The sequence below is a fragment of the Penicillium arizonense genome (assembly GCF_001773325.1).
Source record: "Penicillium arizonense strain CBS 141311 chromosome Unknown PENARI_contig008, whole genome shotgun sequence".
NCBI lineage: Eukaryota > Fungi > Ascomycota > Eurotiomycetes > Eurotiales > Aspergillaceae > Penicillium > Penicillium arizonense.
This window is the reverse complement of record NW_019173285.1, coordinates 943,835-960,176: the sequence shown is the minus strand read 5'-3', so window position 1 is coordinate 960,176 and position 16,342 is coordinate 943,835. Positions and strand designations below refer to the sequence as shown.

The window sequence follows — 16,342 nt, the reverse complement described above, 5'->3', positions numbered from 1 at the left end:
TGTTCGCAGTCATATCGATCCATAACAAGATCTCATAATTTCATGAAATGTCACGCTTGCGCCATTTTATACTAAGACAGATAGCTGTGTGTGATCTATCTTAGTAGGCAATGGGGGTGGCAGAAGCGCTAGAGACGGGAGTAGAGACGCTGGAAGAGGCCCAGCTGCCGAAGCGACGAGCCACAAGCGAGGGCGAAGCGGTAGGAGTGGCGACGGAAGAGGTACCGGCGATGGGAGAGTACCAGCCGAATTCACCACGGACAGCAAGAGGGACAGCCGAAGTGGGGGTTACGCTGGAAGAGGGAGTGCCGGAGGCAGATGAGTACCAGCCGCGAGCAATTAGAGCAGCAGAGCTGGAAGGAGTGGCGGAAGAGGACGCAGGCACGCTAGTGGAATATCCACTGCCGAAATGACGGGCGACCAGAGGAGTAGTGAAGACGGGCACGCTCACAGTGGGCGAGGGAGCCGAGGAATACCAGCCACCAAACTGCCTGGGGACAAGGGAGACAGAAGAGGATGGGGAGGCAGTAGCCCACTGGCGGGCATAGAGGGAAGCCGAAGCCGAAGCCGAGGCTGTGGGCGAAGCAGACGAAGTAGAGTATTCGCGGACATAGAGAGCACCGGTGCTGGATGGCTGGGGGTACTCGCGGGCATAGAGAGAAGCAGAGGCAGAGGCAGAGCTGGAAGCAGAGCTGGAAGCAGAGCTAGCGTACTCGCGGGCAAAGAGAGCAGGCTGGCCAGCGGCTCTCAGGCCACGGCGGAAGAAAGAGCTCGATCCAGACTCCGGGAGAGCAATGGATGGGAGGGGAATATCAGTACGTGGAGCGGGAGTCTCGTAGCAGGGAGTGGAGCTGGTAACGCGAGCAATAGAGGAGCTCGAAGGAGTGGCGGTAACAGTGACAGTCACAGGCACAGGGTTTGCACCGGGAGCAGTGACAGTTGATGTTTTAAAGACAGTGTCAATCTCAGGAACAGCAGAAGAGGAAGATTCTCCGTCGACATTGACGACGTCGTAGGTTGCCTTGCGGCGAGACAGGTCTTCGTTCTGGGTGTTTGCAAAAGGAGCAGCGTAGGTAACGCTGATGGAAGAAAAGGCGAGGAGTGCCGCGGTGGAGAAGTGCATTATAAAGAGGTAGAAGAAGTTTCGCTGGTAATTGATGCAGAAAATAGACTAGGATTGAAGGATTGCAAAATGTAAACAATGGAGGTAGAGAGTAGAGATGGAGTGAATTGGAGAGTTGAAGAAAGCAGAAGTAGAGGGTTTAAAAGTTGAAAGGAAACAATCTCAATCCATGAATCATTGGCGGTTTCGGCCATCTTCCTGCCATTGGGCCAAAAATAGGCGGCTGGGATGGCTGGGGATATACAGACTCAAACCAGCCTCTACTTTATGCCTAAATTGAGCCCCACCCGGATCCACGGATGTGCCAACCACGCTGCCAGATAAGCGTGGCATGGCCATGATCGACATTATGTAAGCACAGTGATGTGGCTGGGGGATCCACTCTGACACAACGTCGCGTTTCACTGTCGCCTAGTTACTTTTCTTAGAACCTCTAGAATCATAATGATGAGGGAATGACCCTGATCTACACGCCAACATAAGCATATCTTATGGCTTCTGTGACTACTGCCTAGCTGCTGCGGCAGGACTCTACCTAGATAGCCAGATCCTCCACTCGTACCAGCCCACTCCCCAGCGCTGCACTTGCCCACGCACAACATGAAGGGTTGGGGTTCCACCCGAGGGCTGTGACGTGGGTGCCTTCTTCGTAGATTGTGGAGGTAGGGATGCCAGTGATCGGCCTAGTGTCGCTAGTCATGTGCTTGGCCAGTTTCTGGCTCTCTGCCCGGTATCCATCGAAAAACCGGCTGGTGCCTGCAGTGTCGGCTTTCGAGCTTGGAACCCATTCATGTGTGAACCACATTTGCTGCCACACTTGCTCCTTGTTGTAGACCACCCGGCGGAAAGGATTGGTTCCTAACACCTCCCCTGCGGCGCTCCCATACAGGACACAGGGGTGCGAGAAACTACATGGAGCCATGGCCGAGACATTGCTGGAGAATCTGCCTATGCCATTACTTGTAAAGAATCGTCGGATTGGAATGATGCGGGCGTATTCCTGTTCGTCGCCGGAAACAGCGGACTGAAGGATGGGGGAATAGCTGATGTTGGGGGATGGCATTCGCATGCGGACTGTTGAGACTTTATCGGCCACGGGATCGAGAATAGACCACATATAAGTTTCACCGTCCATGGATATAGTGATCACATGGTGAGGATGGTTTGGATACACAGATGTGATGTCCAACACGTATGTTGAGTGAATTGGTCGATAGAAGAAGGGAAGTGGTTCAGTTGCAGAGAATCCAATGTTCCAAATAGACACGAATCCATTGCTGCAGCCTACTGCAACATCACTAGGAGATAACCAAGCGACGCATGTGCAGATTGTGTCGGGTGGTTTTGCTTCAAAAGCGGGTGACTGGAGTTTGACTAGAGCTTCCGTGTTAGTGGACTCCACCAATTGAGTGAATAAGCACGCACTGAATTCTGTCTCTTTCGACCCTCGGCGTAATTTGATATCCAAAACTCTGAATTTTCCGTCTCCCCAAACCCCTGCTAGTAGCCCGATAGACTTTGTTGCCTCTTCGTCATCTTCGTCCCGTTTTTCTCTAGGCAGTCTGCACCAAGACATCCGCCTCAGGTCTCCCCAATCAGCACATAAGACTTGTCGTAACTTTGGTTTGCAGTCCATGTCAAGAGTTCTCGTCGAGGTATCACTCTTTTTGGCTTTGAATTCCCAGATCTGGAGCGCGCAAGGAAAAGGCGGCGAGGGTTTGAATGATGAAAGAGGTTCGCTTCTATCAGCTTTGTACTGGTCCTTCTGCTCTTCAGTGATTGGTGCAACCACAGCAAGGTACTGAGCAAGACCGTCATGGTTCGGAGCCCAAGCCATGCAATGGATCTTATGGCCCATGTTTAGAATCCATCCCTCTCGAATTTTGTTCGTCTTCCTTTCTGGCTCATTTGTTTTAGAGTGCCTTTCTCCCCAGACTTTGCCATAATCAAAGGACTCATGGTACCCCAGGCTGAAAAGCTGCTGGTTGTCATAGGGCCCCAGAAGAATGTCGTGATGCCGATCCTTTGGTTGCGGCAAGTACTTCTGGCGAGCTGTTGATTCTTCAATATTCTTCGTGCGTTGTCGTTTCCGGAATCTCTCTCCGGGCTCTTTGTTATAGTACCAGTCCCATCCGCGCGTGCTTTCCCTCTTCACGTCGTCTGGGTGGACACCGTGCGTTGGTCCATAGACATGTCCATCCGGTCTGGGTCCTTCCAAGGTAGTGCGAGTTGGAAATATCGAGTCACGTCCCTTGTTCCATATGCCACGGAAATAGATGGCTGCGATCAGGTCACGATCGTCGGCACCGAATGTCAGATTGTAATATGTACTTTTTGACAGATGGTCCTTGGGGTCAAGAAGACCACGAGAGTGTGTCTCGTCCACATCTGGCACGACTATGCCGCCGGTCTTTCGCTTTTTCAGAATCAAGTCGCGTTGCTGAACTGCCTTATTCCCTTTCTTGGGGATGGCCTTGGGTTCATCCAAATCCATTTCTTCGAACTCGGAATCATCAGGTGCTTCTTCCATCTCCTCTTCGGCATCTTCTTCGTCTTCTTCGTTATCAATTCTGTTGTTGGCATCGTCGCCAGAGGCGGCAACAAATTCCTCATCAGAAGGGGAGTCTTCTTTCTTGGGGCGCTTGGTTTTGCGCTTGGAGGACGTTGCTTGTCCGCCGTGGTCGGAGTCATCACTAATTCCAGCTATATGAAAAGGATCCTGGGTGTAAACTTTCTTGGGGCCCGTAACACGCCCAGACCTGCGGGAGGATGACATCTTGGTTAGATACGTCGCGTCAAAGACGGCGATGGCGGGCGTGCATAGAGTCCATCCAGTAACTTGCAGCTCAAGCAGAGCAGAGAGACTAGCCAAAGCTTTTCAAAGCCAGCTTGTGTATTGAAGTGTCCACTGCTTGATATGAGAGAATGACGTGAAGCTTCAATGGATGAGGGCCAAGGCGGTGACGCCAGTCCCAAAACGGCTAGCGCATGTTTGGTTTTATTGTTTATTCACGGCCACTTCTACGCAAATCACTCAGTCTACCACACCCAATACATTAAATGTTCTTCAATCAATGTATCTGGTTTATTTCTGGCTGTCCTTTTGTGAATGACTGGGTACGATACTTTTAGGCAATACTTTAACCCAATTTCCTTAGAAAACATGTTTCTTGCGCATTTGACCTATCGCATTCTGCTCAGATTTCGCTCAACACCAAGCAACAATCGTTCACTAATGGTGGCGGGCAAGACTGCACATCACCTTTAAGAGCCAGAGAGACAATGGCCTTATATAATACACACCCAACTCTGCGTCTCTTATGTGGAAACTCAAATTTTTATGAATGGCTGACAGCAGCGCCCTAATCCAGCGAGGTTCGATACTTCCATCTGATAGAAACTGTAAAGTTGCACTGTTGCGTAGTCCAGTCTTCAAGAATATGGGTTACTCCATGGATGCAGCAACAAATCAAGGATATTACAGCAAAAATGGTTAAAAGTACGAGTAAGTTGGGATATAGTATCATAAGATTGAGTAGAGATTGTAATGTACATGGCATGGCATCATTGCAACATGCTGCAATAATGGATGTCGTTGCGCTTTGGCCTAGGTTCAGTGCAGTACCAATCTAGGCTTTCGTCATAGTGTTCTCAGGTATCAATTCCGAGAGCATCTCATCCAGATGCCTATGGATAGTCCAGTGCGTATCATCCTCAAAAACCTTGAACGACGGGTTTTCAGTCAGTTGCTTGACATAGTACTCCGTCATTGGCAGCGGTGAATTCCAGTCTTTCCCTGCATGCCAGATATGAAGGTTGCTGTATGTCACGTCTCTAAATTCAATGCCCCAGTCCTGTGATAATAACTTCGCTTCGTATACTGCAGGGCCAGAGCCCTGTTTAAAGGGTTCAAACAAAGCGCGGAGAATCTCTATTCTTCGCTCTTCAATTGTCTTGGAATGCTTGTCCTGGTTCTTTTGCAAATAGCCATCAAGCCACCGGATCCCCCTTCGTGAAGTCAGTCCGTTCCTAAGCATCCAAACCACAATGCTCAATGAACCTCGTAATCCAGCCGGCCAGTACTTTGCTGCAAGGGCTGATATCCGATATATCCAAGGCATATGATGTGCTCCAGCTTTCCAATTCCCTCCTCCAGCGAGAATACCGACTGCGGACATCATTTCGTGGGGAATTGTATGCGCGCATGCCAATGTGTAAGGACCACCACCAGAACCGCCCATCAGGGCGAAGCGGGAGAGACTAAGATGACGAGCCAGGGCTTGAACGTCGGCAGGCCAATCCATGATACGTCGATTGGGTTGTTCTGTCGATAGACCGAATCCTGGTCGCTCGGGGGCAATCATACGAATCCCACGTTGATGAAGAATGTCCTCTATGATAGAGCCCTCATAGCGGCACTGGGGGTAGCCATGGAGAAATATCAATGGATAGCCTGTTTCAGGGCCATATTCGGCATACCCCAAGGTCCTTCCGTCAGGGAGTCGCATTGTTTGATCAGCTCGGGAGTTTATGTTGATGTATCGGCATGTTGACTGCATGCTCTTGAGGCGAGGAAGACCTATCCTTGCGAGCGGGTTCATGTCAAATCGTCTTATTATTCTGGCAATTTGAGACTTTCACATTTTGTGAGCAGATTACGCGGTTATTGTAAGCAACACGAGGTAAGACCGCTTTGAGTCATCTGATGAAATCCCCGTCGCGATCGCCTTGGCGGGTGCTCAGCTCCAAGCTGGCTAAGCCTAAAACGAGTAGTGAGCGCCGCTGTACTGTAAGTGAGCAAATGTCATCTTGCACAGAATGATTGCAAAACCTGACAGCGGTATCCTAGTGCGCAGGACATGAATTATGGAGGATCCGACCCCGCCTACGTCAACTGCTGATCGCCCACCGTCGTTTTCGACAACCACAGTCTGCCAACACCAACATCTCTATCATGTCTTCACACGCGAGCCGTGGACTGTCGCATGCCGGCGTCCTTCATGAATATGTAAGGATTTCACCTCCTAACCATACATATTGAGCTAACTCCCCCAGGCTCCAAGACTGGTGGCCTTCGAGTTCACCCCACCATCAGATGTCAACAAGCTACACAGCCTGATCTTCGTAGGCGGCCTGACAGATGGATTCTGCACGGTCCCATATGTTTCCAAGCTAGCCCAAGCATTGGTAAACACTGAGTGGTCTGTCTTCTCCGTTTTGCTCTCTTCTTCCTACGGCGGATGGGGAGTCGGAAGCCTCGATCGCGATGTCGAGGAACTCGGCCAATGCGTCCGATTCATTCGCGACCTCAAGGCATCACAACAGCCCAGCGCACCAGCCAAGTCTGCAAAGATCGCAGTTATGGGTCACTCTACGGGTAGCCAAGATGTGCTTCACTACCTCTATTCACCCAACTCTGGCTATGGCCTCCAGCATCAAGTTCGCCCTCCACTTGACGGCGCTATTCTGCAGGCTCCTGCGTCAGACAGAGAGGGTCTCCAAGCAATCATCGCCGACTCTCCGCAGCCCGATGAGCTCAAGAAGGTGTACAATGAACTTGTAGACTTTGCTAAGAAGCAGCCATACACGGAGAAAAACATCGATAACGTTCTCCCGATGCATCTCACTTCCAAACTTTCATATCCTGCCGACACGCCGCTGAGTGCTCGGCGATTCTTGAGTTTGGTTAGCCCCGAAAGCCCTGAGCACCCATCTGAGGATGATCTTTTCAGCTCCGACTTGAGTGATAAGCGCTTGCAGGAGACGTTTGGGAAGATCGGTACTCAAGGAATCATCCAGTCCAAGCTGCTATTTTTGTATTCGGGCAATGATGAATACTGCCCGCACTGGGTGGACAAAGAGAAACTGTTGCAGAGGTGGCAGCAGGCTACTGAAGCGGGAGGCGGCTCATGGGATACGGAAAACAGCGGTGTGATCGTCGGAGCCAGCCACAATGTCAAGGATGAAGGTCAACAGGAGCTTATTGATCGAATTCTACGATACCTTCACAGCCTCTAAGCTGTGGTATTAAAGAGATATAGAACGCGTGGTCGAAAGACAGAGAACATTGAATTGATATGGACAATAAACAGGTCATTCAAACACCACCCAAAAGTGCACGGATTTGGAATAGAAGAGGTCAGAAAGGGGTATATCACAGCACAGGGCAGTAGAGTAGACAGTCCAGACATGAATCGGGTCTGGACTTTGAGACAAGATGAATTGGACCATTTGCGTAAAACAGTTTCCAGTGGCAAAGCGCATTGAACAATTTCAAACCTTCAGCCACAGGTTCATCACACCCTTGAGGTAGTCAACGATCTCGGATCCGCCCAGCTTGCTTTCGCCGTAGAGACGATCGACGAAGGTAATCGGACACTCGCGAACCTTGTAGTGCATGGCCTTAGCACGGACCATCATCTCCATCTGGAAGCTGTACCCCTTGCTCTCAGTGTTGAGAATGACCTTCTCAAGCACATGTTTCTTGTACAAGCGGAAACTACCTGTCAAGTCGCTCACACCAGGCATCAACATGACGTCGGCGATCAAGTTCGCAGTGCGCGAAGTGAACTTCCTGAACAGATCCCAGCCGTAGACTCCGCCCTTGATATCTCCGAGGTTCGCGTATCTGGTACCGGTCACAATGTCGGCATCGGTGGCCTTTTGGATCTTGATCATCTCGGGGATGAACTTGGGGTGGTGGCTGAAATCTGCGTCCATGATGACAACGAAGTTGCCAGTGCAGAATTTCAAGCCGTGGACGTAAGCGGTTCCCAGGCCGAGCTTGCCTGCGCGGGGCTTGAGGATGATGTGTTCTTTGCCATAGAGCTTCTGGAGCTGCTGCGCGATCTCGAGGGTGCCGTCAGGGGATCCGTCGTCAACGACAATGACCTCCCAATCCAACTTCCTAAATAAATAAAAAAGATTAGCTACTAATTGTCTGATTCGGTTCGAAATGGGCGCATACTGCTCGTTGAAGGTCTTCTGGATCAGCCAGACGATAATAGGGAGGTTTCTCCGCTCATTGTATGTAGGAAGAATGACAGAGTACTTGTGAGTCGCACCCATTTTGAAGGTCGTAAAATGACAATTAAAGAGGTAAGGAGCGGTACAAGATCAAGGAGATCAAGGAAAATAGAAAAAGAAGTGAAGAGTAGGGAACGTATGGCAGCTTGTTGCATCCGGCAACGCCAGGTCGCGGCCAAGTCGCCAGATCCGGCGTCGACCGCCCTGGCAGAATCCGATAGCTTATCAGATGTTTTGTTCATCGCAGCTTGCCCAGGTGGACTTTTCTCACTGCTGTCGCATTTGGAAGTTTTCAAAATGAATCCAGCATCAGAAAAACATCACCGGAATGCTTCTAGGTGTAAGCGCCACTTCATTCCTCATCAATCTCCCAAATTGCCCCTTACTGATTGCCTGTGCAGCTTCTCGGCCCCGCAGCTCAACGAGAGGTCCTCTAGATGCATCAGATGAGTGAGCATTGTACCTTGGATTCCACCGCTACATCCATATTCTAATAAAATTCAGTCCACTCGCCCCCTCTTGCTTACCCACTTCGCCAACCAAACGCAAATCAATGCTTGCTTCAGACCATTTCACCGGGGCATCATTCCATGAGCTAGATCCGCTCGCCCCAGATGATCTACCAGAAACATTAGGAAAGGACCTGTCTTTCCTTCTTCGGCACAACATCTACCACACTCTCTCCCATATTGATATTCCACCGCCGTTGCGCACCGAATTCATTATCCTTAATCCGGGAGAACCCCTGTCGACCTCTCTTGGCACCCTCGAGAAAGTAGTGGCTGAGGGTCGGTTCCTCGTCGCAGCGCATTTCGCGGCAGCCATTTTGACATCGTCCTTGATCTCTCCGACGGACATCAAACTGATTTTCTCCCTATTTTACACACGACTGGCATGTTTGGAGCTGTCTGGAAATACAGTCCTCGCAGCACAAGAATCAAAAGCTCTCGAAGATTTGAGCTCCACATTTTACTATATCGACCTGACTCTAGAGAAGCCTGGGGCTGTTCAAAATGCTGATAATGAACAAGCCCATGCTCATGCGCCCGATCCTCGTCACATTGTCCCTTGGCCTCTGCGCGTTCTGGCTGTACGGCTCCAGAGTATTGGCTTTGGTGATTCACGCAGAAGCATTGGTGGACTGTATGAGATTGGCTTGGAAGCTCGCAGGGAAATAATGCGGAGCGAAATCAGTGAGTATGAGCGGAAAATATGGAGAGAGAGATTGGCAGACCTTGGTGTCAGAAGTGTGAACTCGTTGATAGAAATGGGTGATTTCGATGCAGCCAGACGATCTCTCGAGGCCTTGCGGATACCTGGACCAGAGACTGAAACCACCAAATTCAGGAGAGCATTATTACTTCTACGGATTGGTGACCTTGATGCGGCAAGTCAGGTATTTGGCGCCTCCAATGACACCAAGGAGGCTGCTCTATTGGAGCCTCTTTTGAGTATGGCAGAAGGCCGTTACTCAGATGCTGTATCTCAATGGCGCACCCTTGGCGAAGATAAGACACGGACAGATGGAGCTCTGGTAGCTCAGAACATGGCAGTGTGTCTACTTTACACAGGACAACTGGATGAAGTATGTGGTTACTTGCAAGGATGCGTTGAAACCCTAGTCGTCGAACCTGCTGACTTTTCTCCAGTCTCGTCAGATTCTTGAGGCTCAAATCTCCGCCAACCATTCGTTTGCGGGGTTGATCTTCAACATGGCAACGGTCTACGAACTTTGCTCCGATAATGCAGGTTATATGAAGGGGCAACTGGCTGACACGATCTCGAAACAGCCTGTTACAGGACACACTAATTTAGATCGACCAAACTCAGATCTGAAGTTATAACACTCGAATTTAAAATGATTCGCCCTGGAGGCAACGAATTGAATCTCATGTAGATGCCAATCTGAACACTGTCTAATGAATACACCATGAAAAATATCAATCTGCCAAAGACTTCCAACCAACGCCATGCATGTAAACGAACGCCACGAGATGCTTTTGTCCAGAAGAAAAACACAACTCCATGTACTCATACCGTCGTCGACTCCGGCTTCGGCGGGGCCCGCTGCCGCGGCCGTTTAATGATAATCTTGTCATCGTCCCTCTCCCAACCAAGCTTTTCAACCTCAACCAACTTGTCCCACGTCCAACTCTGCTCATCACCCGTGCAACCACCCACAATCCAACTGATATGCACGTTGAGATAAGCACTACCAACAGCCTTGAGCGCGTGCCTGCGAACACGGTCCGAGGCCCAATTCATCACAGCACGCGTGTATGAGTCGACGCTGTTGTGCAATTGCCAAAATATAACCCAATTATCGTGCAACAAGGCCGCCAAGACTTTATCGACCGTCTGCGAATGGAACGCATGCTCCTTTCGCGCCCGGGCGCGCAGCTCAAAGGCTGCAACCATGTCCTGTTGGCGACAGGCATAATCCAAAATTAAATAAGTGACCAGTTCCTTGGCTTCGGAGTCTGGCAGTGGGTGTGATTGGGAGTGTAGTTTATCGAGGCTATATCGCAGAGAGGGGAAATACGACGGAGGGTGATGCGCGAGAATAGACAAGCGGATCGAGAATACGTGGACTCGTTGTGAGAATGTGGCCGTGGTATTTGAGGCCGTTGCTAGAACAGCTTCGCGCAGCTTGCGTAGGGACAGGAGGAGTGTGGATAGCTCTGTTGACGGGGCCGGGACACCCCGCACAGCGGGGGTTGATGTTGAAGGTCGCTGGGCGGCGGGCGGATTGGAGGTTGCGTCATTTGAGGCACTTGTGGGGAGGGAGGCTAGTGCAGCATCGAGGTCTTTGGAGTGGTGGGCGCAGAATCGCATATATCGGTCGACTATCTTGTCAAAGTACTCGGTCTGGACTTTGGGGTCTAGCAGCCTGCGAATGCATATCAGTGGTGTTCTGAGAGGGTGCGCATCTCAGACACACTTCTTATCACCCTTTGACACGAATCCCACATTTTCCAGGGAGTCCGCCACAGGGCGTAAGCGGCTCATGTTTTCGGGGGTTGGTTGAACACATGAACGAGCGTCGTTGATTGATATACCGACTGTTTGCACTGTTTGCACAGGCTGTCCCGAGGCTTTTTCCCAACAGGGCGATTCCGCTGGTTTACCCCAACTGCCCAACACTGTATCTCTCCTTTTTATTTGATCTTCTAGGATATCTTCTCTTTTTCCAGTTTGATTGATTTGCTTTTCTGCTGATTTGTGTATGTCCTGCTGGTCGACTTCAAAACTTCTTACCATCCTGCCATACTTGCATATCACATGTGATGTCTCGCCAACGTCGCCCTATTGACGAGCAGGTAAACAGTCAGCCTGCAGAAATAGCCAATGTCCTCGAGATGCCTCCCAAGGTCGTCAAGCGACTGCTTCATTGGGACGATCTACCTCATTGGCAACGCGATAATCATCACATCCATACTGGATATCGGCCCGCCTCGTCCTCGTTTTTAGGTTCATTTCAATCGCTGGGTTACGTTCACAATGAGACAGTCAACATCTACACCCACCTCTTACCGGCGGTGATTGCGGCGCCTGCTGCGTACCAACTCTACCATTTGCTTGCTCCCCGATACCAGAATGCGGCCGATTCTGATATCATTGCCTTTGGCTGTTTCTTCGCGGGGGCGGCCTTCTGCCTGGGGATGTCCGCCACTTATCACACCATCTCGAATCATTCACCGGTGGTTGCACGCATTGGAAACTCACTTGACTATATTGGGATCGTGGGACTCATCGTGGGCAGCTTTGTTCCCAGCGTCTTCTATGGGTTTTATTGTGCACCGGAGCTCCAGCACAGGTACTGGACTATGATTTGTACTATTGGACTTGGTTGTGTCTTTGTGTCCATTTTGCCTCGGTTCCGCACGCCTCGTTGGCGTCCATTCCGTGCCGCCATGTTTGTCGGGATGGGCTTGTCTGCCGCCTTCCCTGTGCTCCATGGAGTTTCCCACTTTGGCTTCGACCAAATGCGACGACAGATTGGTCTCAGCTGGCTACTGCTCCAGGGCTTCTTGTATATCCTTGGAGCAGGGATCTATGCGGCCCGAGTACCGGAGCGCCTTATGCCCGGGAAATTCGACATCGTGGGGAGTTCGCATCAAATCTTCCACGTGCTAGTGGTCTGCGCAGCGATGGCCCACCTGACAGGGCTGTTGAGGGCATTTGATTATCGGCACAGCGGGTCGGCCGAGACCTGTCAGATTCCACGCGGCTGAAAAGTCGGGTTTTGGCACAGCACAATCGAGGTTGGACAGCATACTCATGGCATTCTTTTAGAGGTAGCCTGGAATGAAACATTCACGTAGCGTACGTGACGTGACCAATGTTCAACAACCCTGTCGAGGGCCAAGTCCCTGCTGACGATGACTCGGATCAGTTATGTGCAACGATGACGACGAGAAGGAGATGAAGCGGTAAGTTCTGCAATGGCTGGATTGCGTCAGCCGCTGAGGACCCGCTCTTTTCCTTTCTTTTCACATGGAGACGTTGTCTAGAGATACTTGTGTGAGAGAACAACGCCCCAGCAAGGTAAAAGACCAACTGCCCTTGTCAGCGGTAGATTCGTTAGGTTCTCCACCAGAAACTTAGCCCAGAAATTAGCGCTTTCAATGTTGCATCAGGGTGTACGACTTTTGAACAAAAGTACCCCTAGACGGTTTCCCATGCGCTTGAGGAACCCCATTCTGTCCCATCCTCCATCTCGAGCAGTGGTCAAAAACGAACGCTGCATAGCTGGGCGATTGTACTTATTTCCTAATTTGGATGGGTCAAAGTGGCGGGTCTTCGAGATTGCCTCCTTTCAACTCTGGAGTAGCGGTGCCAGTTGGCATCCCATGCGTGGTTGATCAGATGGAAGCATCTGGGGTTTCACAGCGGCTGGCCTCTGTATGCGGCTGCCATCGGTACATGAATCCGGATGCCAGAGTGGCATTTCTGCTCCTTGAAGCTTGAGCTTGTTTATATATATCCAAGGGCAAGGGGGAGGGGGGTGAGGCGTTTGCCTCATTGGATGTGTACAGTATTATTGCATCTGGCTTTCTATTTCTCATTTTGCTTTTTCCCCTATATCAAACGCGGGCCACAGTATCATCCACTTCTTATTGGGAAGACTCCACTTGCTTCTTTTGTCTTTTCTTATTGTTCCTCCCTTCCTCTTAAAACGGTCCCAATGCTTGCGGAGTCCAATGGCAGTCCTTATGCCGGAGATGCACCTAAGCTCCGGACTGCATGCGAAAATTGCCGCCAATCTAAGGTGAAATGCAATCTGTCTGGCAAGAGTGTCTGCACCCGTTGCCTGCGCCACGGCTTACAGTGCCAATACGGATTCGCCAACCGATCCGGCAAACCGAAGGGCAGCAAGAACCGGGCCACTCTACGCAAATTAGGTCAACTGCAAGAGGAGAAGCCGGCTATGCGTGGCTTTCGCAGTAGTCGGCTTGTGGCTCCTGTGGCCGACATGGAACCACTCGGTAGTGCCTATGGGAATCACATTGCCGACCCAGAAATCGATGACGAAGTTAGTATATCCCCTATCCTGTCCGGCACATTTCTAACAATAATTCACTATAGGTCCGTTTGATATCAAACCAACCCGGGTTCTGGGAAAGTCCCCGAAGCTTTGGAAATACAACAACACTAGAATCCTCCGTCTGCCCTGGACAATTGTCAACAGTCGAAGGCTCACCATTCACCGACCTCGTGGACCCCTGTCCAGCTATCCCAACTGGTATAGGGTATCCACATACACCAGTCACGCCGACGTTTCTATCCGGGGAGTCACTAGCAGAAGGGATAGCCAGCCCATCATTGGCAGGCTCAGTGGCATCACCATACCCACTCTCCCCATGCGAATGTCTGGACATGCAACTGTTCCACATGAACCGGCTGAACCACCTCCTGGCCGGGTCTTTACCACTCCGACTCGACCACAGCCTGCAGACAATCAAATGCACATTCTGCACCTGCCAAATGTTCCTACAATGTAGCAAATGCGCCAAAGACAGCACAAACCTCCTGTTAACCATCTCCGTGCTCAACCTCACGCTCCAGCTATTCGAATACTGGGTTTCGCGCGAGACACCTCGCATCCCACGACCAGAACAGGGCATCGACATCCGCTACGGCTACTACGAGATCTGCCACGAAGAAAACCGTCAGATCCGCAATTTCCTGTTGCGAGGCTTACTGCTGCAATGCAGAGAGGTATTGCTGGCACTGAAGATCGCTGCCACAGCCACCGATCTCCAAATTCCCACTTTGAACGAGGACGAACCGTCCGAACCGAAAGCGTCAGAAGAACACATCGCCCACTGGGTTCCTTCTGATCATTTTGGTCTACTCCCTGATCTAGATGCCCAGCTTTCATCTGGTACGCCCAGAAGTGAAGGTCTGCTCCCTATCATTGCTGGCTACGAAGCTACCGTGTCGGCATTTCTACAATCGACTTCGTGGGGGGAATGTGTCTGCGGTTCTCGACGGGTGATGCGCGACGAGTCTCTTTGAACGTATATCCACATATAGGAGGTCAACTCTGTTCTGTCGTTATCAGTGCGCCGAGGGTGGGACATGAATGGAAGTGGGTGTGTAGAGAAACGGGCAAGGGAGAGAAGAGAAGGCAAGGATGGGATCGGATTCACGGGCTGGACAGTAAACGCAGGTCGGCTATATCAGGAACACGAAATGGAAAACATATCGCCTGTATAACGTTAACGTATGAAAGTGAATGAGTGTAGTCTGTGGTGCACAGTATATACTTGGAGTTATACCCCACACTGCTCGGTCCGCAACAGCCTCGGCAGTGACTATCGCCGAGAGCTCTCTCTATAAGAAACTCTCCCCCTCTCACGTCTCATAAGTTAACTAAGACTCTCATCTCTAACCAGAAGAGACACAATATCCAAAATGGCCCCCTCCGACCGCCTGAATCAGGTTAATGAACACCTCAATTACCCTGCTGGTCTGCTAGCTGGTCAAGTCGCCATTATCACCGGCGCAGGCCAGGGAATTGGCGCCGAGGCCGCACGCCTATTTGCAAACGAAGGCGCCAAGGTCATTGTCGCTGATATCGATGCCAGTAAGAAGATCAATCAAGCTCCTCAGTTGTGCATGTCTAATTAATCTAAACAGAAAAGGCCAATGCCGTCGCTGACGCCATCAACTCGGCGAAGTCTGGTCGTGCCCTCGCTGTCGTTGGTGATATTCTTGATGGCGATTATGTTACCGAGCTTGTGAAGCGCTCTGCCGAGTTTGGGAATGGCAAGATTCATATTATTGTGAATAATGCCGGGTTTACGTGGGATGGAGTCATTCATAAGGTGCGTGAACTGTTGTCGGGGGGTTTTTGATCTCGGTTTCTCTTTTGATCCTTACTGTATCCTGAGGATATTTTACTGACTTACTGCTTCTTTGCATGTCTATAGATGACCGATAAACAGTGGGATACCATGCTAGCCGTACACAACACAGCGCCCTTCCGGCTCGTGCGCGCGGCAGCACCCTACTTCCGAGTTAAGGATCAAGAACCGCGCGTTATTATTAACATTAGTAGCACGAGTGGGATTCATGGTAATGCGTAAGTATCATCAAACCCAGTCTAATCCCATATCCATATCCAACCGCTGGCTCTACATCCCCCTTCCCTCCCACCCCGTCACCCCATCACCCATCACCCATCCACAAACACCAAACTAACCAAAACAGAGGCCAAGCAAACTACGCCGTCGCAAAGGCAGGCGTAGTAGGCCTAACACGCACAATCGCCAAAGAATGGGGTCCCAACTTTGGCGTGCGCTCAAACACCATCGCCTTCGGCTACGTAACTACGCGCCTGACAGCCGCCAAGGAAGAAGGCGCCTTCATCACGACTCCCGATGGCACGAAGGTCGCGCTTGGTATTCCTGGCAAGCAGCTTGCTAGTAAGAAGGGTTCTGCTGCTGAAGAGAAAAAGGCTGCAGATGCGAATGCCTATCCTGATATCCCGCTGCGGAGACCGGCTAGTCCTGTTGAAGCGGCGAGGGCTATTTTGGGGGTTGCTTCGCCTTGGTTTTCTTATGTTAACGGGGAGACGATCCGTGTTACTGGGGGCCGGAATATGTAGGTTTTGTTTGTTGGTTTTGGTGGATGGAAGTGGTGGGATTCGGAATGGATATATATCTGTTGCTTGTTCACATACCT

At 50.8% G+C, this 16,342-nt stretch overlaps 10 protein-coding genes across 10 annotated transcripts; 5 read left to right on the top strand and 5 right to left on the bottom strand.

Moving 5' to 3' along the window:
* Positions 1-100: 100 nt before the first annotated feature.
* PENARI_c008G02974 (uncharacterized protein) lies at positions 101-1,123 on the bottom strand (the record flags this gene model as incomplete). The annotated part of the gene is made up of 1 exon (XM_022631367.1): positions 101-1,123. The coding sequence occupies one exon, from the start codon at positions 1,121-1,123 to the stop codon at positions 101-103; it is 1,023 nt and encodes a 340-aa protein (XP_022488538.1).
* A 535-nt stretch (positions 1,124-1,658) lies between these two features.
* On the bottom strand, positions 1,659-3,899 carry PENARI_c008G12339 (transcription factor TFIIIC subunit TFC6; the record flags this gene model as incomplete). The annotated part of the gene is made up of 1 exon (XM_022631691.1): positions 1,659-3,899. The coding sequence occupies one exon, from the start codon at positions 3,897-3,899 to the stop codon at positions 1,659-1,661; it is 2,241 nt and encodes a 746-aa protein (XP_022488458.1).
* An 853-nt stretch (positions 3,900-4,752) lies between these two features.
* On the bottom strand, positions 4,753-5,631 carry PENARI_c008G00619 (alpha/beta hydrolase; the record flags this gene model as incomplete). The annotated part of the gene is made up of 1 exon (XM_022631284.1): positions 4,753-5,631. The coding sequence occupies one exon, from the start codon at positions 5,629-5,631 to the stop codon at positions 4,753-4,755; it is 879 nt and encodes a 292-aa protein (XP_022488623.1).
* Positions 5,632-6,077: 446 nt separating this feature from the next.
* On the top strand, positions 6,078-7,141 carry PENARI_c008G06810 (uncharacterized protein; the record flags this gene model as incomplete). The annotated part of the gene is made up of 2 exons (XM_022631495.1): positions 6,078-6,131; positions 6,179-7,141. 2 exons carry the CDS (start codon positions 6,078-6,080, stop codon positions 7,139-7,141), a joined length of 1,017 nt encoding a protein of 338 aa, XP_022488537.1.
* Positions 7,142-7,396: 255 nt separating this feature from the next.
* On the bottom strand, positions 7,397-8,191 carry PENARI_c008G10988 (dolichyl-phosphate beta-D-mannosyltransferase; the record flags this gene model as incomplete). The annotated part of the gene is made up of 2 exons (XM_022631643.1): positions 7,397-8,030; positions 8,091-8,191. 2 exons carry the CDS (start codon positions 8,189-8,191, stop codon positions 7,397-7,399), a joined length of 735 nt encoding a protein of 244 aa, XP_022488807.1.
* A 255-nt stretch (positions 8,192-8,446) lies between these two features.
* Positions 8,447-9,985, top strand: PENARI_c008G01607 (uncharacterized protein; the record flags this gene model as incomplete). Its single annotated transcript, XM_022631316.1, has 5 exons — positions 8,447-8,489; positions 8,551-8,599; positions 8,654-9,734; positions 9,799-9,870; positions 9,980-9,985. The coding sequence occupies 5 exons, from the start codon at positions 8,447-8,449 to the stop codon at positions 9,983-9,985; spliced, it is 1,251 nt and encodes a 416-aa protein (XP_022488483.1).
* A 195-nt stretch (positions 9,986-10,180) lies between these two features.
* Positions 10,181-11,158, bottom strand: PENARI_c008G04809 (uncharacterized protein; the record flags this gene model as incomplete). Its single annotated transcript, XM_022631434.1, has 2 exons — positions 10,181-11,039; positions 11,091-11,158. The coding sequence occupies 2 exons, from the start codon at positions 11,156-11,158 to the stop codon at positions 10,181-10,183; spliced, it is 927 nt and encodes a 308-aa protein (XP_022488685.1).
* Positions 11,159-11,436: 278 nt separating this feature from the next.
* PENARI_c008G08974 (hemolysin III family protein) lies at positions 11,437-12,728 on the top strand (the record flags this gene model as incomplete). Its single annotated transcript, XM_022631568.1, has 4 exons — positions 11,437-12,364; positions 12,546-12,582; positions 12,664-12,673; positions 12,723-12,728. The coding sequence occupies 4 exons, from the start codon at positions 11,437-11,439 to the stop codon at positions 12,726-12,728; spliced, it is 981 nt and encodes a 326-aa protein (XP_022488625.1).
* Positions 12,729-13,337: 609 nt separating this feature from the next.
* Positions 13,338-14,671, top strand: PENARI_c008G00283 (Zn(II)2Cys6 transcription factor domain-containing protein; the record flags this gene model as incomplete). Its single annotated transcript, XM_022631273.1, has 2 exons — positions 13,338-13,685; positions 13,739-14,671. The coding sequence occupies 2 exons, from the start codon at positions 13,338-13,340 to the stop codon at positions 14,669-14,671; spliced, it is 1,281 nt and encodes a 426-aa protein (XP_022488614.1).
* Positions 14,672-15,070: 399 nt separating this feature from the next.
* Positions 15,071-16,265, top strand: PENARI_c008G07508 (SDR family NAD(P)-dependent oxidoreductase; the record flags this gene model as incomplete). The annotated part of the gene is made up of 4 exons (XM_022631517.1): positions 15,071-15,242; positions 15,296-15,483; positions 15,589-15,740; positions 15,869-16,265. 4 exons carry the CDS (start codon positions 15,071-15,073, stop codon positions 16,263-16,265), a joined length of 909 nt encoding a protein of 302 aa, XP_022488871.1.
* Positions 16,266-16,342: the final 77 nt, after the last annotated feature.